Source organism: Esox lucius, chromosome 7 (assembly GCF_011004845.1).
Source record: "Esox lucius isolate fEsoLuc1 chromosome 7, fEsoLuc1.pri, whole genome shotgun sequence".
Taxonomy (NCBI): domain Eukaryota; kingdom Metazoa; phylum Chordata; class Actinopteri; order Esociformes; family Esocidae; genus Esox; species Esox lucius.
In genome coordinates, this window is record NC_047575.1 from 32146986 (window position 1) to 32168506 (window position 21521).

The 21521-nt window shown below is 39.7% G+C and overlaps 1 protein-coding gene across 2 annotated transcripts in view; it reads left to right on the plus strand.

Moving 5' to 3' along the window:
- The first annotated feature begins 3718 nt into the window (after positions 1 to 3718).
- The window catches only part of robo4 (roundabout, axon guidance receptor, homolog 4 (Drosophila)), a 30233-nt gene continuing 12430 nt past the window's right edge, over positions 3719 to 21521 (plus strand). The window contains exons 1-10 of one of the 2 annotated variants that reach the window (XM_010894013.4): positions 3719 to 4134; positions 13405 to 13737; positions 14784 to 14941; positions 16338 to 16458; positions 17582 to 17720; positions 17946 to 18073; positions 18305 to 18420; positions 19380 to 19611; positions 19844 to 19965; positions 21027 to 21198. In XM_010894013.4, coding sequence (XP_010892315.2) covers positions 3942 to 4134; positions 13405 to 13737; positions 14784 to 14941; positions 16338 to 16458; positions 17582 to 17720; positions 17946 to 18073; positions 18305 to 18420; positions 19380 to 19611; positions 19844 to 19965; positions 21027 to 21198 — 1714 coding nt within the window. In that variant the 5' untranslated portion in view covers positions 3719 to 3941. Of the gene's footprint in view, positions 4135 to 6918; positions 7231 to 13404; positions 13738 to 14783; positions 14942 to 16337; positions 16459 to 17581; positions 17721 to 17945; positions 18074 to 18304; positions 18421 to 19379; positions 19612 to 19843; positions 19966 to 21026; positions 21199 to 21521 lie in introns of those variants that run through there. The other variant, XM_020048685.3, reaches the window with a different exon arrangement.

A 21521-nucleotide genomic window follows, 5' to 3' on the forward strand; every position in this document is an offset into this window, starting at 1 on the left:
TCAGTACTTTATTTGCATTTGATATTAAAAATGTGTCTTGTATTTCTCAAAGAGGTTGTTAAGTAACACACAAAGTGGCAAAATACATTCAATAAATAAATGCATATAATGCCTTTTCAGGATCAATATACAGCTCTGGAAAAAATTATGAGACCACTGCACCTTTTCTTTCCTTTCCCAAAATTTTGAAAAGGAAAGGTTTGAGTGAGGAACAGAAGCATTCAATTTGCCGTTGTTTTTTTTTTTATTTTAAACCTTCCTTTTTGACTTTCTTTGGAAAGGAACGAAAAAGATGCAGTGGTCTCTTAATTTTTTACAGAGCTGTATTTGTGTTTTAAAAGAAAGGAAGATTGCCCTCATATTAACAAGCCATTTGAATCCATTTACTCAAATTTACACTAAATTAATTACATTTTGCTGAGGACAGAAATGGAACCACATAGTAGGATATTGCCCCATACACACACTTCATATACAGTGGGGAGAACAAGTATTTGATACACTGCCGATTTTGCAGGTTTTCCCACTTACAAAGCATGTAGAAGTCTGTAATTTGTATCATAGGTACTGTTCAAATGAGTGACGGAATCTATAACAAAAATTCAGAAAATCACATTGTATGATTTTTAAGTTATTAATTTGCATTTTATTGCATGACATAAGTATTTGATACATCAGAGAAGCAGAACTTAATATTTGGTACAGAAACCTTTGTTTGCAATTACAGAGAACATACGTTTCCTATAGTTCTTGACCAGGTTTGTACACACTGCAGCAGGGATTTTGGCCCACTCCTCCATACAGACCTTCTCTAGATCCTTCAGGTTTCGGGGCTGTCGCTAGGTAAAGACTTTCAGATCCCTCCAAAGATTTTCTATTGGGTTCAGGTTTGGAGACTGGCTAGGCCACTCCAGGACCTTGAGATGCTTCTTACGGAGCCACTCCTAAGTTGCCCTGGCTGTGTGTTTCGGGTCGTTGTCATGCTGGAAGACCCAGCCACGACCCATCTTCAATGTTCTTAATGAGGGAAGGAGGTTGTTGGCCAAGATCTCGCGATACATGGCCCCATCCATCCTCCCCTCAATACGGTGCAGTCGTCCTGTCCCCTTTGCAGAAAAGCATCCCCCAAAGAATGATATTTCCAACTCCATGCTTCACGGTTGGGATGGTGTTCTTGGGGTTGTACTCATCCTTCTTCTTCCTCCAAACACGGCAAGTGGAGTTAAGACCAAAAAGCTATTTTTGTCTCATCAGACCACATGACCTTCTCCCATTCCTCCTCTGGATCATCCAGATGGTCAATGGCAAACTTCAGACGGACCTGGACATGCACTGGCTTGAGCAGGGGGACCTTGCGTGCGCTGCAAGATTTTAATCCTTGACGGCATAGTGTGTTACTAATGGTTTTCTTTGAGACTGTGGTCCCAGCTCTCTTCAGGTCATTGACCAGGTCCTGCCGTGTAGTTCTGGGCTGATCCCTCACCTTCCTCATGATCATTGATGCCCCATCAATGATCATGGTGAGATCTTGCATGGAACCCCAGACCGAGGAAGATTGACCGTCATCTTCTTCCATTTTCTATTAATTGCACAAAAAGTTGTTGCCTTCTCACCAAGCTGCTTGCCTATTGTCCTGTAGCTCATCCCAGCCTTGTGCAGGTCTACAATTTTATCCCTGATGTCCTTACACAGCTCTTTGGTCTTGGCCATTGTGGAGAGGTTTGAGTCTGTTTGATTGAGTGTGTGACAGATGTCTTTTATACAGGTAACGAGTTCAAACAGGTGCAGTTAATACAGGTAATGAGTGGAGAACAGGAGGGCTTCTTAAAGAAAAACTAACAGGTCTGTGAGAGCCGGAATTCTTACTGGTTGGTAGGTGATCAAATACTTATGTCATGTAATAAGATGCTAATTACAAAATCATACAATGTTTTTCCGTCTCTCACAGTTGAAGTGTACCTATGATAAAAATGACAGACCTCTACATGCTTTGTAAGTGTATCAAATACTTGTTCTCCCCACTGTACCTACTGCTACCAGACTCCATTTCATTATTCACTAATGTTATGACTGTTACTATTTACTGCAGAACAATTTCAATAAATAAACCTCACCTAATGTATTTTTACATACTACAAATACTTACTACTTTGCATGCCCTCAATTTCATTTGTATTGTCCTTTTTCCTGTATTTATTATTTTACATATATTTATTTATTGTTGTTTAATTACTGGGGGCCCATACCTTATTTTTTTGTTCATATGACAAATAAAACATGAAATCTTACACTAAAGTTAAGATATAGGCTATAAAAATGTAGTCCGTCATTTTAACACCACCACAGACATTTTGTTATTCAGCAATCCCCATCTTCCAAGTTGTTTGCGTCAAAAGACACCTGGCTATCAAAAAACCTCCAAAGCAATAGAGATAGTTAATAATATTGATAACTCAAGAGTTTGACCTTGAAGCCCCCTATTTTTTCTGTTTAATGTGGTTTACTCTTTGGCAAGCTATGTGTCGTACTTGTATCAGGTCAGGAAAAGGCCAGTCATAACACATTGCTGGAATAAAATACAAGATCAGGTCAGATGTGTTAGCCTAGAACGGTCTGTCACAGTTCCCCAAGGCCTCGCTAGTCTAACCAGCTGGAATGGGGAAAGACACATTGGTGAAACATCCACCAGAGCGTTTTCGACAAGGTCATTGTAAAAAAAAACAAAAAAAAAACGTTTGCCTGATTGTGATCGCTGAGCCAAGATGATGAACGAGGGCCCATACTGTGCGAGCAGGCAGCTACAAATTTGCCTGGCTAGTTGCGCTAGTGGGGGGTGGGTAATGGGTGTTTGAGTTGCCTCGTTAAAGGAAGACAGCGAGGGGAAAAGGCCCCTTTGTGCCTCCTTTTCCCATTCATGGATTTCCCATCAAAGGGAACTGACATTCCTGTGGATGGATAATTGATACATGAGCTCCAGAAATTGAAATTGTCACCGGTGAAAATGAATTATCTCCACCTTGACAATTGAGAATTCACCAGCTTGATGTCTAGTTTTGTTCAATCTTGCATTTGTTTTTCATGGCCTATAATAATAGTACTTGCCTGAAAAGCATGAATATCTTCCAAGAAAGGCCTGCCCTTTTTTTGGCATTGATGCATTTTGAGGTATCGAAAAGGGTCAGACTTGTTTGGAAACACTCTGTCCAAACCTTGGGCTAAAGCACTTTGGGCAATAAGGGGGAGCACAGAGTAACCGATACTGCCTGCCTACTTTAGTCAGTAGATCTGGAAGCAATAATTTCGTAGGACAAACCAATGGGAGTGGAGGGGAGATGCATATCCAATCCCTTTGATGTTGTGGAGGGGAGTAAGTGGTATTGTGCTGAACTTGATCAGTGACTTGATTAATGGAACTGATCTAGCATTGGTAAAACAGGCTTTTCTGTATCCTCCCCTCTGCCCCAAACTCTCGTCCTTCCCTCCACCCCCTCCAGGCCTTGTTTTCTGCCCCCCACCACCTCCATGCAGAACGAATGACACAGATGTTGTTGGAAAAGACAGGACCCCTTGGTCCCTTTCCCTGCGCTCCTCTCCCAGCATGGGGCCTGAAACTTGTTTTTCAATCACCCCCCCCCACCCTCAAGAAAAAAAAGGCACAGAGAAAGAGGGTGAGACTGAAAGCAAAGGGAGAGGAGAGAAGCAAAAAAGAAAGAGGGAGGGAAGGGCAGCACAAAAGCCGGGGTGCAAGGAATATAAAGAAAAAACATTCTTTATCACAATTTCCAAATAATTTAACGGAGGGAGGTCCAAGAGTTGTCAGGGGAAAGACTAGAGAAGCTGCGCATGTTGGGGTTCAAAGTCTACCGAAATGGTGCTCTAGGCTAAGAACTTTGGCGTATGGAGCTGTGTCATCTAGATAGGGAAGTCACAGAAGCTAGAAGATGCAGTTTGGCAGGTGGCTGCTCTGGGCGACCTGTCTCTATACCTGGGCAGAAGGATCACGCCATTGTCAGTGCCAATGCACTTGTCTACCTGAGCAAGGATTGGCTGAGAGGTCCAAGACACAGGTCAAGGAGCATGTCCGTCATCAAGTAGAACATCGTCCTCATAGGGACAAGCCACACCGGAGAAAAGGTAAGCATCTCCCTTCCTTGCCCCCTGACCTTATTGAAACATGTTTTATGAGAAATCTTTAACATATCCATATTGTTGAGCTGTGGCGTGGTAATGCTACTAAAACAGGCAGTAATCAATGGTATGCTGTTTTGAAGCAGTTGATTGCATGATAGACGTTGTGCAGTTAGGCTACACAATTCATTAATAATGCATCGATACAATTAGGCATCTTATTTGATCTTGCATTACTGATTAGGTAGCACATTCATTATTTGATTGACTATTAATGTATTAAATAATAGTAGCGTAAAAAATCAAAAAGTTTGCAAATAAAATAATGAATAGGTCATATATATTTTAAATCCAATAAACCAAAATATTTATATATATATATATATATATATATATATATATATATATATATATATATATATATATATATATATATATATATATATATATAGTTTAAGTTATGTATACTTTTATATATGTGTATGTATATGTAATAATATACATAATGAATATATATAAAAACAATGAACAGTTGTAACTTTAGGTTGAATTAACAATTTCATTTGGGAGCAATCCTTTCTTCAAACTGTTATAAAACACATTCCCTTTGCATTTGTACCAATGGAAGGAAAGTTTACAGATTAAAAACATGATCTTTCCCAAGACTTTAGTCTGGCAGCTGTATTGGCATAAATACAATACTGTTGAAAACCAAAGTGTTTGTAATGGCAAACAACTGTTGCTCAAATAGTTTACTTGGAATCTCTTCATGTTCTCTATATGTTAATAGCATATTTGTAACAGGTTTACTTTTTGATCCACAATGCATATTTCCCCTGTTGTTTTTTCTTTCTAATGCTTAGATTTACAAAACTTTGAATCATCTTGATATTTAAGGACATACCTGAGAATATATTAATGGAAATGTTTAGGGAAGTGAGTTCTGTTTGAGAATATTTGAACTGACCTTGAAGAAGTAAAAGTACCTCTGAAGAAACCCTTAGCTATATTACTTTTTGACTTTGAACTGTATCTATAAATTATTTAACACTAGATTGGTTTGATTGGTTACATTTTCAGTACATTTTATGTAGTGACCCTTTAATATTTCTCTCTCTCTCTATTAGCACTTAATTTTTCTAATTTAATTCACCTCTCACCCATTCCAACCCTTCATTGACTTTTGGAGACTTTATAACATAAAAAGAGGTCAATTATAAAGCAATTCCCCAGCACATGTTTAACCCACCATCATTTCCATGCGTTGTGTTTAGGGCAAGCCATCCTCCTTCAGCCTCTCCAAAACCTTTTGTTACTAGCTGAAAGCTGGCCGATGCAGAGGCCATCAAGCCTGAGTTGTTGGATCAATAAAAGCGTTTGTCACTTCGACTGGGCCCTTTTTCACAGACACAATAGCTGGTTCACTAAGCAACACTTTATTTATGTGTTCTTGGAGAGGGAATGAACTACCAGTGGTAGTTCTAACTTTCTCCTCTTCTCTCTCTCTCTCTGGGATCCCTGTTTGCACAGGATCTTGGATAATAGGTATATAGTTACTATTAGCTCCTGAACTTGTTTTCCTTTCTACTCACAGCCATGCTCTAGGCCTCATTGTTATTTGGCAAAATAAAAATCTGATTAAATTTTGCTGTAATATAGCTTGTTACAAGTTGATGACTTTGTAGCAGTGTGGAAAAGTGAGATGCAGTTTTCGTTTTGGCCAAATTAAAATGTGACTTTTCAGTCTTCTGACTGAAAGAAAATGTGCAAATTGACCTGTTATCCAGGACCCATGGTATTGTGGTCTGGGCACATGTATTGTAACCATCCTCTAGACTGGAGCTTGTGGAAATTTAAATTGCTTTTCTCAACACAACAATGCATATAAATATTAAAATATTTGTGGATATGTGTAAAATAGACTTTTTTCATTTTTCATGCATTTTGAAATAACTTAAACGTGTGACATATTGTCATTGGACTGCATACATTTTTACCGGGAATATATTCACTATGCAATGTTTTTAATTTCACATTTACGGTTTTAAAATGTTTCACACTTTTCTTTTCTTTTTATGAGCTGCATTTCCATTCCATTATGTGTCTCTTGAAAAACTATGCAACATCCTATTTTTCAAATAAATGTAACACTTCAATGATAAACTATCAGAAATATTGACATCATTGCAATTATTCTAAAATAGTTTTGAATTCATGACAGATTAGATCATGTAATTTCCATCAGTTGTTTAGAAAACATGGGAGCCTCCACATTTCCTGGCTCTCCATGCCATGTTGATAGAACAGTTGCTGGGTACTTCGTTTTCGACATAAACATGGGATTTGAAAACTAGTCCACATGGACGACTGTATAAGCATTCAAATGATGCAGAAAACCAAACATAGCTCCAATTAAAGCGTGTAAGGATCAACATTGCTTTAGGCTACCTGAGTTGATAACATGAATTGGCACCTTAAATAAGGGAACTTTTAAATGAATGTAATGAATTATTAAATATTAAAATGTCTTATTATTGTTCAAAAAAGAATGATAGGCCTACGCTGTCTTAAAATGTTCAAAGTAGACCGCAGGCTATATCCTGTGCATTTTTCATGCAGTGTCACTGCTTTTATTCCTCGGCATTTATCCCACTTATGTTTTTAATGATTAGCAGTTGGTGACAAACCTGGGCAGTTTCCCCTTGCGATGAAAGACTAATTTGTAGTCCGGAGTTAGTTAAAATGTGGGAGTGTCGCCCTTTTAGGGTGGGTTTGCCCCTTTTGCCTACCTCTTCTCTCTTTGCTTAGTCAATACGGACTGTTCCTAATTGCGTTAGCACTGTCTTAGATTTCGATGAAGCAGTAATCAATAAAGGAATGTCAAATAAAGTAAAAATGGAAATATCTTGAGAAGGAACGCCCGCCAGTAGAATTTGACTTCATGCGTATAAGTTTACAGGAAACGCGTTTTCAGTGATATTGGTGAACGCATTAAGCATTTCGCTTGGACTCTTTTGGCAACTAAAATAGACTGTACAATGAAGGAGCAGGTGTTCATAAGACATATGTTGATATGTTTCGTAACTCTTGGCAATCTTGCAGGTAATGTTTTTATTTTTACATGATACTTTATTATTAACATTTATTGGCAATATATAAACCTGTGAACAATATCTGAGGCATTGAAATGAAATAAAATGTAGGCTAAGTTACAGCATTACTAAATGTATTAATATCCATCTACTAAAATGCTTTCCTAATATAGTACGTGTAGCCTATTACCCTTTAATATTTGCGTGGCGACGTTATTGTTTCTTGGTCTATGTCAGGCCAATGTCATGTATTTACAAAAGTTAATTCTCTACAGTTGATCTCAAAAATAGTTTACACATTAAGATGCCAGTATCATAAAGCCACTGTTTTTATGGATAAAAATAGCTTTCTAAAGCTAGGCTTTAGGCCAATCTGTTAATTTTGTCCTTTTAAGTATTTTGTTTGCTTGGCAACTCTGGAAAGCTGGGAAACTGTATGTATATTTTATTATTTCTACTTTTCAGTTGTTCAGTAAATTCAAACTTGATGTAGCCTGTAGTGCCTGTTAAGTCAGCCCATCTCACAATACTACATACATACAAAAATAATTGAAGGATGTTGGGAAGTCTCTTCCTCAGGAAATAGCTCTATTTGAAACAATACAAACTTTTGATAGAAAGCCACTGCCAAGAATGCCTTATCGTATGATCAGGAGTAGGCCCATGGTGTGCATTTACATTAGCAAATTTAGCTTATGTAATGTTGTAACACACAACAATGCTCTCAGTTTGTAAACATGCTAAGTCATGCATGAGTAAAGCTTCAAAATCAACACAGGCACAGATGCACTATGTACTCAATAATGCATAGCTACAGTGTAAGCATTATTTATCAATATGTATATCATTCTTCCTAGACCCTCTCATATTGTTCTATGTGATTGGCATGTTTTGCCACTAGTACTCAATAAGGACATTTCCAATAATAGCATGAGAACACTGCCACTGCCCTGTGCTCTATGCCCAGGTGACTGATTTCCCTTTGAGCCTTCTTGATTGTGTCATTGTAAATGAGCTTTTCTTCCATTCTGTAGTGCCACAGTAGTGAATAGGCCTTGCAAATGTTTTAGCTTCCTGTCCTATACAGGAAGTACAGCATTATCCCCCCACTTCCTGATACTTGGGGTCATCCAATTCCATGAAACAACTGAAAAATAAATGGGGATTCCAATCCTGCTGACCTCAAGACAAAGAAATCGTTGGTGTTTCTGCCTGTGTTTGGTGGGTTTTCCTACTTATATGAGCTGACTCTGGAACAGATGCTACTTCTAGGTGTGGTGTACACTGTGCTGTATATGCCCCCTATTTCTGACTCTTCAGGGTACCTTTGCTCCATTTTGAAAAAAGGAACCACACAAATTACTTCAGTTGGAATTTAAGGAACCTGGACCAAATGCTTTCAGCATCTGCTCTCTTTAGCATCTTAGTCACACTCTTCTTCATTCATGCTCCCCATCACTGTAAATCCTATGTTTTAGTTGGTAGAACAACCTTTCAAACTTCCATTCTGTTTTGCTACACTGATTCCATCTGGCTAAAATTGAAAGAAATTAGATTGGTTATCTTACCGATTTGTCAGACCAAACCGTAGGGGTGTGGTACTGTAGTTTGACCTACCACAAAGCACTGTAGGTGTCAGGATGTTTGCTCCTGATTGCACAACTTTAGGGCAAAATGAGATGGCTAACAGTATTTCCCATCCAAATGTTTAGTGATTAATGAATAAATGTGCACAATGGTAATTTGTTGTCTTATACATCATTACAGTGTCCGTTAAGGAGTAAGTAAGTGTAATTATATTAACATACTAAAATGCTTACAGCACAACCATCTGCCTTTTTATTGCACAACACTATTTTTGTAATATTGTCAGCAAACTATCCATGGGTTTTTTCGCTCAAGCCAAGGATTGTAGTACTAGCTACCTTAGCAAAAAATTTGCTTTTCACTGGAAAGAGAGAAATTCAGCAAGCAAGCTGTTGCTTTAAATTGGTGGTTAGTTAAGCTAAGTGGGCGTAACTTATAAGTAGGTGAGAAGAGCCAAGCACACGGTCGCTCGATGCTATTATGTCCTTGAATATATTGGATTTTTTTCTGTGAGTGGCACTTAATCTGTGAAGCCTACCTGTTCAGTAACTCAATTTGCTCTGGACTACTTTTCTTTTGTCCACTCTTCTTTTCAAACAAATTGTCAACTCTTTTCTTAACACATTTACTCTCTGGAAAAGATACACTGTAGTAAGATCAGATAATTCATAATTGAAAGCATTTCCAAAATTGTGGCAGAGTTCCCTCTCACTCCATATGTTCCCACTTTCCAGCTACTTGGCTTCTTCTTCCCATGGGTAGAGGAAATAACAACCGGATGCTTCACATTTGTACTTCCAGTTGGCCATCTGGTTTCCAATGCTATCTGTGGCTATGCCACACTCATGGACTGTAATGTTTGTAGGAAGGACACTTGTTCTTTAGAAATAGCTTTGTTTATTCACTAACATGTTCTCACATTTGCGAGCTAGCCAGCATAACCACAACATCAAAACTCCCAAATGAATGTGGACCTTTTTGCCAAACTACAGTGCTTGTACAAGAACAAACTAAACGGGGGATGCTGATTCACAAACATAACACTGACGTTTTCTGGATTAACAGAATAGTCAGGAAACAATCTATGCCCAACATATGTGTGATGCATTTTAGATTTTGGTGGTTGCACATCTTAACTGGAATAAAAAGTGTGAAAAAAGGAAACGTAATTAAAACATGTAATATAATCTCACAGTCTTACTGTATGATAAAAAAATTCAATATGTGACTCAATTCAATACATAGTATCAGTGATCACCAAACTGAGTTGCTGTAAATTGTAATGCCACGCTGTGGGTATCAGTAGGATAACACTGGATTATTAGGATAATAAGTCTGGATCCAGGCCCAGCACAAGATCAGTAATGGTGTGTCTCCCGGAAAAAACATCTGAACAATTCCAAACCAAACCTAAGAGACTTGCTGAATCCTAAATTGTCTATACATTTTAAGAAGGAAAGGTGAAGTGCTCACCATGTCAGTACCCAACAATCTGTCTCCAATCTCCACAAGTGTTTAGACTAGAGGGTAGAAATGAATGGTTGTTTCTGGACAGGCTGTTGGTATAATATACTGTAGCTTGCTTGACCGGTTACTTATTTGTCCTTGATTTGTTACAGCCTCTCTTGTCTCGTCTCCTTCTCAAAACCCATTGGATGAGAAGTACAAAGGTACCTTCCCTGCCACCTTGTAATCTTATGGGTTTAAAAAATAAATAGGCGAGAACATTTCCATTTTGTTTCACATCCTTCTAAATTTTGGGGGGCTGAAGGAGTAAAGTATCAGGTTCCTCCAACCTCAGTGGACTTTCAAACAGAGGCAAGGTCAGCAGGAAACAAGTGCATATGAAGCTAGAATTTGCTGATTATATTTGTTTATCATTGTTGTCCTTGATAGAACACATTGCATTATCATATAGAATTAATATATAAGCTATACTATGTTTACCTTTTACATTTTTCAGGAATGTTAAGCATGTCAACAATGATAAAGAAGCTGATTGGAGCACAAACAGACCTGGCTTCTGGACAAAACATGCAGTGTTAATGTTTAATATTACATTTTGAATTATATGTAGATATTTTAGTTTTCGGTTTAACTACATGTACAACTCCAAGATAATCTTTATTTACAGAAAGAACTGTATAGTGAAAACAAAACTTAACTGCAAGGAACAATGGAACATATTGTTGATTTTTTGAGGACAGAAAATCCACAGATACAAACTAATATACTGTATTTCTGATAGATGTGAACCAGGTCTCTTTCCTTAAGAAGTTTAGGATCAGTGGTGTTGAAGGCACCAAGAACAAGAGGCATAAGGACAAATGCAGAGCCTTGGCCCTTTGCCATTGAAAATGTTACTTAGAGTTCGTTCTCAGTACTATGATTCAGGCCTAATATCAGACTGAAGTGTTATGTGTATGTTAATTGTCTTCTGGAAGGCTTTGAGTTGCCAAGAAATAGCTTTTTTCATAATTTCTTTTGAGGATTGGCAGATCTGAAAGTTTGGCCAGCAGGCTAGGCTAGGCTAACTTGAAACAAAACAAAATGTTTTGTTTCAAGTTATGGTTTTATTAGTAAAGGATTTTTGCCAGACCGCATAAGCGGAGCCTGACTGACTGACTGACTGGCTGGCTGGCTGGCTGGCTGGCTGGCTGGCTGGCTGGCTGGCTGGCTGGCTGGCTGGCTGGCTGGCTGGCTGACTGACTGACTGACTGACTGACTGACTATTGTTAAATAGTGTAGTGGTTAGAAATGCAGACTACGGAGCAGCAGGTCCTGTGTTCGACTCACAGTCCAAACATGTTATGCCTTAGGATTTGTAAGAAATGTCAGTCAGATTAACAATGCCTAATGTGTCTAGCGACTTATTGAAACTTGCTGTGATATCAATGTGTGACAAAATTATCTAATGTTGAAATGCTATACGAACACTCAACAGGTACATCTCTGTGGAGTAGTGGTTACTCCATTGAATGATCATCACCTTTTATTGCAGCCTGGCTAAAGTAGGCTTGCCTGGTTTCTTGTTTTTACTGTCATTTGTTTTTACTTTGGTAGACATCAAGGCAGCAGTTTAGTTGGAACAGGATCTAGACCAGCTATAGTGAAGTCAAGCAGAATTCAAGAACTTTTGAGTTTCTCCATTGATCTGAGATCCTGGCAGTTTTGTGCAGTTTCATATTGTTTTTCTTTTAATTATTGTGATGTTTTCATCACTGCTTCACTGGGGAATGTTTAGTTTAAGTTAACTTTGTATCTGTACCAAAAAACATTTTGGAAAAGTAGATCGCCGTAATCGCAATCTTTCTAGGCTAGTCATTCCAGGCTAGGTAAAAAACTCCCAATTTTCTTTTCTGCCATGATTAAGAGGTCTTATTGGAACTCTGTGAAGACAGTTGTATAGGTCCCACAAAGACTATAAACGGTAGACCTCATTTAGGACAGTAAATTCATCAAGCTTAAGTCAGGGTTTTACTCACATCACATTTATGCTCAGTGCTTAGTTAATTGACTGTGATAGCTCCATATCGAGAGTTATTCATTATTTTAATCAATTACACAAAAGGGCTAGGTCTTTATTCCAGTAAGATTGGCAAGGCCAACACCACTAATTTTGGATGTTCTCAACCTAGATAAAAGCACTCTCAATGGGGAAAACTGAGCCAACTACACTGACTGGTAGGGACCAATCATTAAGCAGATAGCTTACAGCCTGCTGAGATACCTTCACCTTGGTGAGGCTAAAGGCATTAGACTCTGTCGGTTTTCACTGATATAATAACATCATCTGTCCTGCTTGGATGGTGCATCAGTCTTCAGCAGGTCAGCCTGGGCTTTTTGGGGGGGCAAGTCCCATGAAGGAAGTTAGTTAATTACAAATCTTTTTGGAGGGGCAGAACTCTGTTTTCAGCCAGCAATTTTGTTACGGAAGTCAATTGTAGATCTCACCACTACCTTTAATTTTAACTGGGAGGAGGCAAGAGACAAATACTCAATGTTAACCAATCTTTTTAGCTAGTTAACACACTAAAGCTCTTGTGCTTGGTGACCATTTTAACATAATTGTTGCCAAAAGCTCTCTACTCTCACCACTTGGCAGTTTTATCCAGCATCCACCTGCAGGTTGACCTTGTTATTGGCAGGCCTACCGTGAATAGACAATGTATGATCGCTGGATGCTTCTTTTATAGTCTAATATTGCAGGTAATAGAAAGGCACAGGTGCTGTTTCATGGCACAGATGCTGCTCCATCAACAGAGTCCCTTTTACAGCCAGTGGCGAAAAATCACCAAATAAATCATTAAATAGATAGTGCCTGATAATCGCGTCGAAGCTGGGCTTGTAACATTTAAAATGTTGACCTTCAGGCAATAGTACTTAATATATGCATATTATAGTTAGAACAGATGTAGTGAGATAGCAAAATGCTACATCCATGTCCAAATAAAGCTGAATAAAAATGTTACATGTTGGTAAAGAATTAGATTTGGATGGCTTTGTAAAGCAAACATTTGGCAGAGAGACAAGTAGCTAACATCAAGCAGAATGGAATCTAACGTCCACTGTTCCACTGTTCCACTGTCCTCCTCAGGGTCCAGACTAAAGGCAGAGGGGGTTGAGGTGCCCCCGCGGATCGTCCACCACCCCTCAGATGTGGTGGTCAAGGTAGGCAGCCCCGCCACACTGTCCTGCCGTGCTGACGGCACACCTGAGCCCACCATCCAGTGGCTCCGTAATGGCCAGCCCCTGGAGATGGCCAAGCTGGATAGCCAATCCCAGCCCATTGTCCTGCCGGAGGGCAGCCTCTTCTTCCTGAGCGTGACGCCAGGAAGACGGAGTCAGTCACACGAAGGCGTGTACGCATGCATGGCAAGAAACAGCGCGGGCAAGGCCACCAGCCGCAATGCCTCTCTTTATATCGCAGGTACGTCTTTCAGTGTTGATGGACGTATATTGGTGGGTCTGGAGATTATCATCATTATTACGTTATGTACTGCAATTCAATACTGTTATTGCTTCAGAGGGACATGAGTTTGTGTATTAGCAATGTAATAAAAATAGCTGAGAACAAATTGGCTTTGTATTTAAAAAGTTGGTGAACAAGCTATGAAGGAAAAGGCTGGGGTATTGTCTGTGTGACTACTAAGGAGCCCACTGTTGATGTTTACCCACTTCTCCAGGACAAACACTCTGGTAATTGACCACTGACACCCAGCCTTTGTTTGCACTCACAATAGGGTCAACTTGAGAGCACTGGATTCCTGAGTTTAGGGTATCTTCCCTGGAGCAGTTAAATTGGTGGTGCAAATCAGAAACAATTTAGTTAAAACAGCAGATATATCCAATGTAGGTATATTTTGATAATCGTAACCTTTGTAGGTATAGCTGGACTGGTTGTTAGCCATACAGTTTAATAATTCACTTTTATTCAACTGTCCTTGATATTTAGCTGAACAAAAGTGGAAATATTTTTCCAGCAGTTTATGGCACTAGACCAGTACATTATATTTCTTAATTATTGTGGTAGTTATTGTAATATTTTAACAGTTCAGTATAGCAAAATCAAGCTAGCGAGGTCTGTCAAAATGAGGTGTCTTTCAAATGCTGCTCGCAACTTCTACTGACTAATCTGTCAATTAAGGGCAGGACATTAACAATTTGTGCAATTCTAATTGGCTGAAACCAACATACTGTAACTATCCTTTCAGATTTCACTGAACATTTCCTCATTACTTGATCTGGGTGACATTAATGTTCTTCATTGTTTTCTGTGGCAAAACTTTTAGGGGAAGCCAAGTCAAGCTGTGTTGCGTTTTGTGCTGCAACACAGGTTTCCCAGGCTTTGTTAATGAACTGTAGGCGTATAGACGTACTTTGATCATTTAATGCAATGTAATGATATGGCCTTACACCAGCTAGCCTCAGACTCACTGTTTGTGAATGGACCTTTTCTATGCTGTGCTCTTCCAGCTCTGCGAGAGGACTTCCGGGTGCAGCCAAGTGATATGGAGGTGGCAGTGGGGGAGGTGGTGGTGATGAATTGCAGCCCACCGATGGGCCACCCTGAACCCAATGTCACCTGGAGGAAGGATGGGGTCCCCATCCATAACACCGACCAACACTACACTGTGAGAGATGTCTAAACATATCTACACGGGGGGAAGAGACCATGGGATAGCTGTTAGGCTATGCATTTCAGTGTAGGAAATTGATTTCCAAAACTTAAGTTTTATTTAATATTTGAATTAATCCACTTAATTTCTGAACGTGACACAAGTTGACATTTAATTTATACCAACCTGAGACAGTCTTCGATCAACAGTATGTACACTGATGAACCCGAAACATTATGACCACTCATAAGTGAAGTGAATAACGTTGATCATCTCCTAAAAAGAGCACATGTCAAGGTCTGGGTAGATTAGATGGTGAGTGAACAATCAGTTCTCCTAGTCAATGTGTTGGATGCAGGAGAAATGGGCAGGAGTAAAGACCTGAGCGAATTTGAGAAGGGCCTTTAATTGTTTTGGCCAGATGTCTGGGTCAGAGCATCTCTGAAATGGCAAGGATTGTGGTATGCTCCCGGTCAGCAGTGGTGAGTACCTGCCAACAGTGGTCTGAGGAGGGACAAACCTGCGACAGGGTGTTTGGTGCCCAAGGCTCATCTATGTGTGAGGGCAACAAAGGCAATCTGGTCTAGTCCGAACCGACAGAAAGTCCACTGTGGCACAAGTCACAGAAAATGTTAATGGTGGTTACGGGAGGAATGTGTCTCATCACACCCTGCAGTGTATGGGGCTGCGTAGCCGCAGACCGATCAGGGCGCTCACTGTCAAAAGCACTTACAATGGGCGTGCATTGGAACTGGACCTTGGAGCAGTGGAAGAAGGTCACCTGGTCCGATGAGTGCTTTTTTCTTTTACATCACGTGGACAGCTGTGTACGTGTGCGCCGTTCACCTGGGAAATGACAGCACCAGGATGCACTGTGGGAAGATGACAAGCCGGTGTAGGGAGTGTGATGCTCTGGGCATGTTCTGCAGGGCCACCCTAGGTCTGCCACACTGCACACATTGTTCAGGAATGGTTTGAGGAACATGATGAAGAGTTCAAGGTGTTGCCCTGGCCTTCAAATTCCCCAGATCTCAGTCCGATTGAGCAACAAGTCTGATCCATGGCGGCTCCACCTTACAACTTACAGGACTTTAAGGATCTGCTGCAAATGTATTGGTGCCAGATACACCTTGAGGGGTCTTGTAGAGTCCATGCCTCGGCATGTCAGCGCTGTTTTGGCGGCACATGGAGGACCAACAGCATATTAGGCAGGTGGTCATAATGTTTTGACTCATCAGTTTGTCTTAATTATTCTTAATGTGTTGTGTAATCAATAGAGCGCACTGTTTTACAAAGATTTGATTTAGACATTAATGACTCCCCCAGACTCCTACTCTTTACCCAAAAAGCATGTAATCCTCTGGAATAAACTTTTTTTGACATATTGTATGGTTCCCCATGTGACCTATAGGAGCTAAATGGAAAGTTGATCATCGCCCCTGCCCAGAAGAATGACTCTGGAATGTACATCTGTGTGGCCTCAAACACTATTGGAGTAAGAGAGAGCAGGGCCGCCCGCCTGTCTGTCCTAGGTAGGGTGACATGGACATGTTACTGGAAACTTTCTGAGGTTGCCATAAATCTACCCGAAATTAAGGCATTTATACTGTACGTCAAGAACTGTATGTAATCTTGTCATGTGCATCTACTTTAAGGACTTCAGACACTCACTCATATGAAGTAACAAAAAGATTGAATGACAAAGCTGTGAAACAGTATTGAAAATTTTACTTTACATTTGGTGAATACCATAATATGAGTAAGTTTATTTGTCACATTTCAAATATGTAGTATTCTGTTATTTATTTACAACCCCATTTCCAAAACTGTTGGGACACTATGTAAAATGCAAATAATAACAGAACACAATGAAGTGCAAATCATTTATCCCTGTATTTAATTGAAAATAGTACATGGACCACATATCAAACGTTTTTTTGGGGGATATACATGCCTATTTTGAATTTGATGCCAGCAACACATTTCAAAAAAGTTGGGACAGAGGCACCAAAAGACTGGATAAGTTGTGTAATGCTTAAAAACTAAACCTGATTAAATATCACACAACTAATTAGGTCAGCTGGCAACAGGTCAGCAACATGATTGGGTATGAAAAGACCATTCCAGAGAGGATGGGTCTGTCAGAAGTGAGGATGGGGAGGGGTTTGTTACTCTGTGAAAGGCTGTGCGGGCAAATTCTATTGAATATATTCTATTGAATATGGTTTAAATGATTGGCACCTCATTGCATTCTGTTTTTATTTACATTTTATCCAGCGTCACAAGTTTTTTGGAACCGGGTTGTAAGTAATATTTCTTTGTTGTGTTTTGGTGTCGAAATCATGCCAGAAAAAGCAATAGTTGGAAGGTTTGCTGAGATAGTTGAAAATAATCCCAGTGTTGATTAGATCATCTTATTACATTGACCTGCTTAGGCATCTGTTGTTGTCACTCAAAATGTCCTGGAAATGACAATGTGAAAACAGCAGTCACCACAGTTTGGGTTGGCAACAGCAATGTTTAAAAGTTATTATATGCTCCAAAAAATGTTAAGCTACAAAAAATAGGGACCAGGATTGGACTGCAGTTAAATGCATAGAGATATGACTTCAATAACCATACTTTTATACTTGCTCCTATTTCGCCAATCCCCAGCGAAGCCTGTGTTGGTGCTGAAGCCTCAGGATGTGTCGGTGGAGATAGGGGAGTCCGCCCAATTCTCATGTGAAGCGAAAGGAGATCCCAAGCCTGCTGTGAAGTGGAGCCGTGAGCAGGGCACTTTGCCCAATGGCAGGTGTGATTCTTCACTTATTTGCTTATTAATAAGCGTTCGTATATTAGACTAAAAACTGTCCTTGACAGTTGAAGTGCATGTCTTGAAATGAGGTTTAACACATCAAAAATATGAAAGACGTTAACATGGGTTTTAATTAATTGGTCTGTTTCCTGGGGTTTTCTCTTACCATAGCTTCTACACAGTACAGCTGTACTGAATGTTGTGCTGGTGTCATGTCTGTAGGTATCTAGTGAATCCAGACCAGAGTCTCCAGATCCACTTTGTAACGGCACAGGATTCTGGGAGGTATACCTGCACAGCTGTCAATGATGTGGGGGTGGTCACTGCCAGTGCACAGCTACTGGTGGAGGGTGAGTCCGTTCAGCTTGGGCCTTTACTGCTACGTTATGTGCTGGGCATTTGTTGAATGTGTAATGAAGAGTGTTTATTTTGTATATAAACACTCTCCGCTACACTCCCCTCAGGAAATTGAAGTTGGAAATTAAAGAAATGAAATTTGTTTTTATAACACAGTGCCAAAAGGAAACTTGAATTCATGATCAGCATGTTTTACTGTTAATGTTTTTAACCATCCTACACAGAAGCCCTAAGCACCAGACAGAGGGAACTTCACAAAGAGTTGTCGGCACTGCGTGTGGCTCTGGAGAACGTGACGGTGCTGTCTCCAAACTCCAACATGTCTAAAGTACAATGGAAGGTAGAGAGATCAGCCACATCACAAGGACACACTTTCACATACAATACATTACTTTACATGCACATATTATACACTACTTTACATGGACATACTATATACAACTTTACATGCACATACTATACACTACTTTACATGCACGTACTATACTACAAAGTATTTTACTGAAACTATTGATATCAATAGAACATTTACTGCACTGAATACTGTTTTATTCTTTGATATACAGCTCCAGAAAAAATTAAGAGACCACTGTACCTTTTTCTTTCCTTTCCAAAAAAGTCAAAAAGGAAGGTTTTGAGTGAGGGAACAGAAGGGTTAAAATAAAGAGACCACTGCAAATTGAACACTTCTGTTCCTCACTCAAAACTTTCCTTTTCAACTTTTTGGAAAAGGAAAGAAAAAGGGGCAGTGGTCTCTTAATTTTTTCAAAGAATAAAACAGTATTCAGTGCAGTAAATGTTCTATTGATATGCGGAAAGAGATTTGTTCAATAGAGATTGTATATGGTAAAAAAATACAAAATCCAACAATTTGCTAAGAATCAGGTATTGACTGATCAGTCAGCTGTTAAAATCAGTCAACGGAGCTAAATTTTCAGGAAGTGGAATGACCTTGGCTTCCGTCCAAGTCAAGGGACAAAAATCTTCTGTTAGCTCAGTTTAAATACATGGCAAAAAACAAATGGCCATATTGTTCACTCTCCTCAGTAGTTTTTCATCTAAATTGTGAATGCAAGGTAGTTTGTCAGTGTTGATGCACAGCCTTAATTGATCTAGTTTTTCCAAATTAATTAACTGGCATTTCCGTCCTTTCCAAAATTAAGTTCTATAACCATAGTGGCACAGGGCAAATCCTACAGAAGCATGGGTGATGCACCAACACAAAATAATTGTGTTAAAATTAAGTGTAATATGCAAAAAATGAAATATTCCTTTAAAATTGTTTTCTTTTTCTTTCAGCTCCAGTCTTTTCCAACACAGCCTCACTACCTGGATGGTTTTGAGGTCCTCTATCGCTCTCTCCAGCCTGCTAGTTCGGACTGGGCTGCTAAGAGGGTGGTACTACCCAACTTTCAAACCCTAGTTGGTCCACTCAAGAGGGGCTACAGGTATGAGTTCAAAGTGCGTCCCTATGGCAGCAACCTGTATGGGCGAGAGAGCAACACCAGGCACCTACGGATACCTGAGACAGGTAAGAGTTCAAAACAGTTTGGGTTGGTTATCAACTCTGAACTAGAAAATATGACAATACTTACATGTCTTAGGCCTGGATATTGTAGCTCAGGGGTAATCTAGCTTCAGTGAAAAAAGACGGTTGTGTGCACCATTTTGCGCTATGACGATTAAAAACAATTACTAGAATCAAGAAGGGCTGTGTGTATGTGTGGTTATTACATTCCCATTACACGTTGATCTTCCTACAGTGCCGAGCGCCCCACCTCAGTCCATATCCATAACAATGACCCCCGACCACAATGACACGGTCATTATGACCTGGGAGCCTCCCCCCTATGAAACTCACAACGGCATCATTCAGGGATACCAGGTAAGAACCAGATGGCAAAACAAAAACTTTTAGTTTGAAAAAGTAACCCGGTCAGCTGGTATTCTTATGTGCACCGCAATGTATTTTACAACTCTTTTGAGAGCATGGAAGACGTTTTGTTAAGTCACACTGTTTGGTCATTACAAATGCACACAGAGTCTATGCCAAAAAAGGTTTAAGGATAATTTCCTATAAGAATGATCCCAATGGATACCATCATTACAGTACCACAATCGTCTGTCGGTTCACCACATTTATGAGCTAAATCACACACACATCATTACTGTAATATATATTCTTGAGCAGAATAAGGACCAGATATACAGACAAAATACATGCTGTGTCTTGCTTCTCAGTGCCCAATCCTGTTTAATGTTATAAGATTATATAACCCCCACGTCACTTTGTGACCAACCTGCCACGTCACATTTTCAGTGACTTGTCATACACAGTCAATGACTGGAAAAGCTTTCATTGTACATCAGTTGTACTTTCCACCATGGCCGTGTCTTGATCAGAGGCTGCTAACAATGACAGAGATTTTGACAGTAGCCAATAGATGTGAAATGGACAGAGGAAGCATGCCCACTGGCAGTCTTCATGTGTGTAATACTAATGAACAGACAAACAACGCATGCTCACTGGTGGACAGACAAGAAATTACATAAGTCTCGATTACATTATGATTATTTCATTATGTTACTTACGTGTAAAAAGACCATTCATGTCTTTGCACACAGTAGACTTTCAAGCACATTGAAGTCAAAACTGTAAATCGACCCAGGAATATTTACTGTATTCTTGGATTATCAATTCAACAGAAAAAATTGCTAATGTATTTCTTAACAATATTCCTTTTCAGGTTACATCAGTTATTTTTAAGCTGTCTGCTATAAGATCATCAGCAATGTCTTAGAGAGTCCTAATTGTCAGTGCCAGCATGATAAATATAATATCTTTAGTGGTTTCTGAGACAGTTCTGATCACACTTGCACACACAGAGTTGTCTGTAATGCTTCCCAGGGTTCCCTCTTTGAGGTCCGTTTGTGTGTCCCGGCCAGGTGTGGTGTGCGCAGTCAGAGAAGCTTCAATACCTGAACTGGACAGTGGACAGTGGGACCCATAGTCTGGAAATAACTGCTCTGGACCTTGGAAAACAGTACTGGATCCGGGTGGCAGCAGTCAATGGAGCTGGCATTGGGGTGCAGAGTAACCCCTATAGACTGGTCATAGGTCAGTAACAACAAGTTGAACAAAAATATAACTCAACATTCCTGCCACACCTGTCTGGTGGATGGATAACCCTTGGCAAGGGATGATTGGTTACTAACATGAGGATAAACTACGTTGTAGTTTGGATCACTATTTGATGTCAGGAGACATGGGACCAACATTTAATATGTTTTGTTTACATTTTTGTTCAGTATATGTGGTCCCCTTTTCCACTGGCGCAGGAAAAATATTTGAATTAGGCTGTGGGTTGATATATGCATCCAGTATGGTTTGAAAGGTTGGAATAAAACTGTATTTGTGTATGTAATTGTGTTTATGAAGAC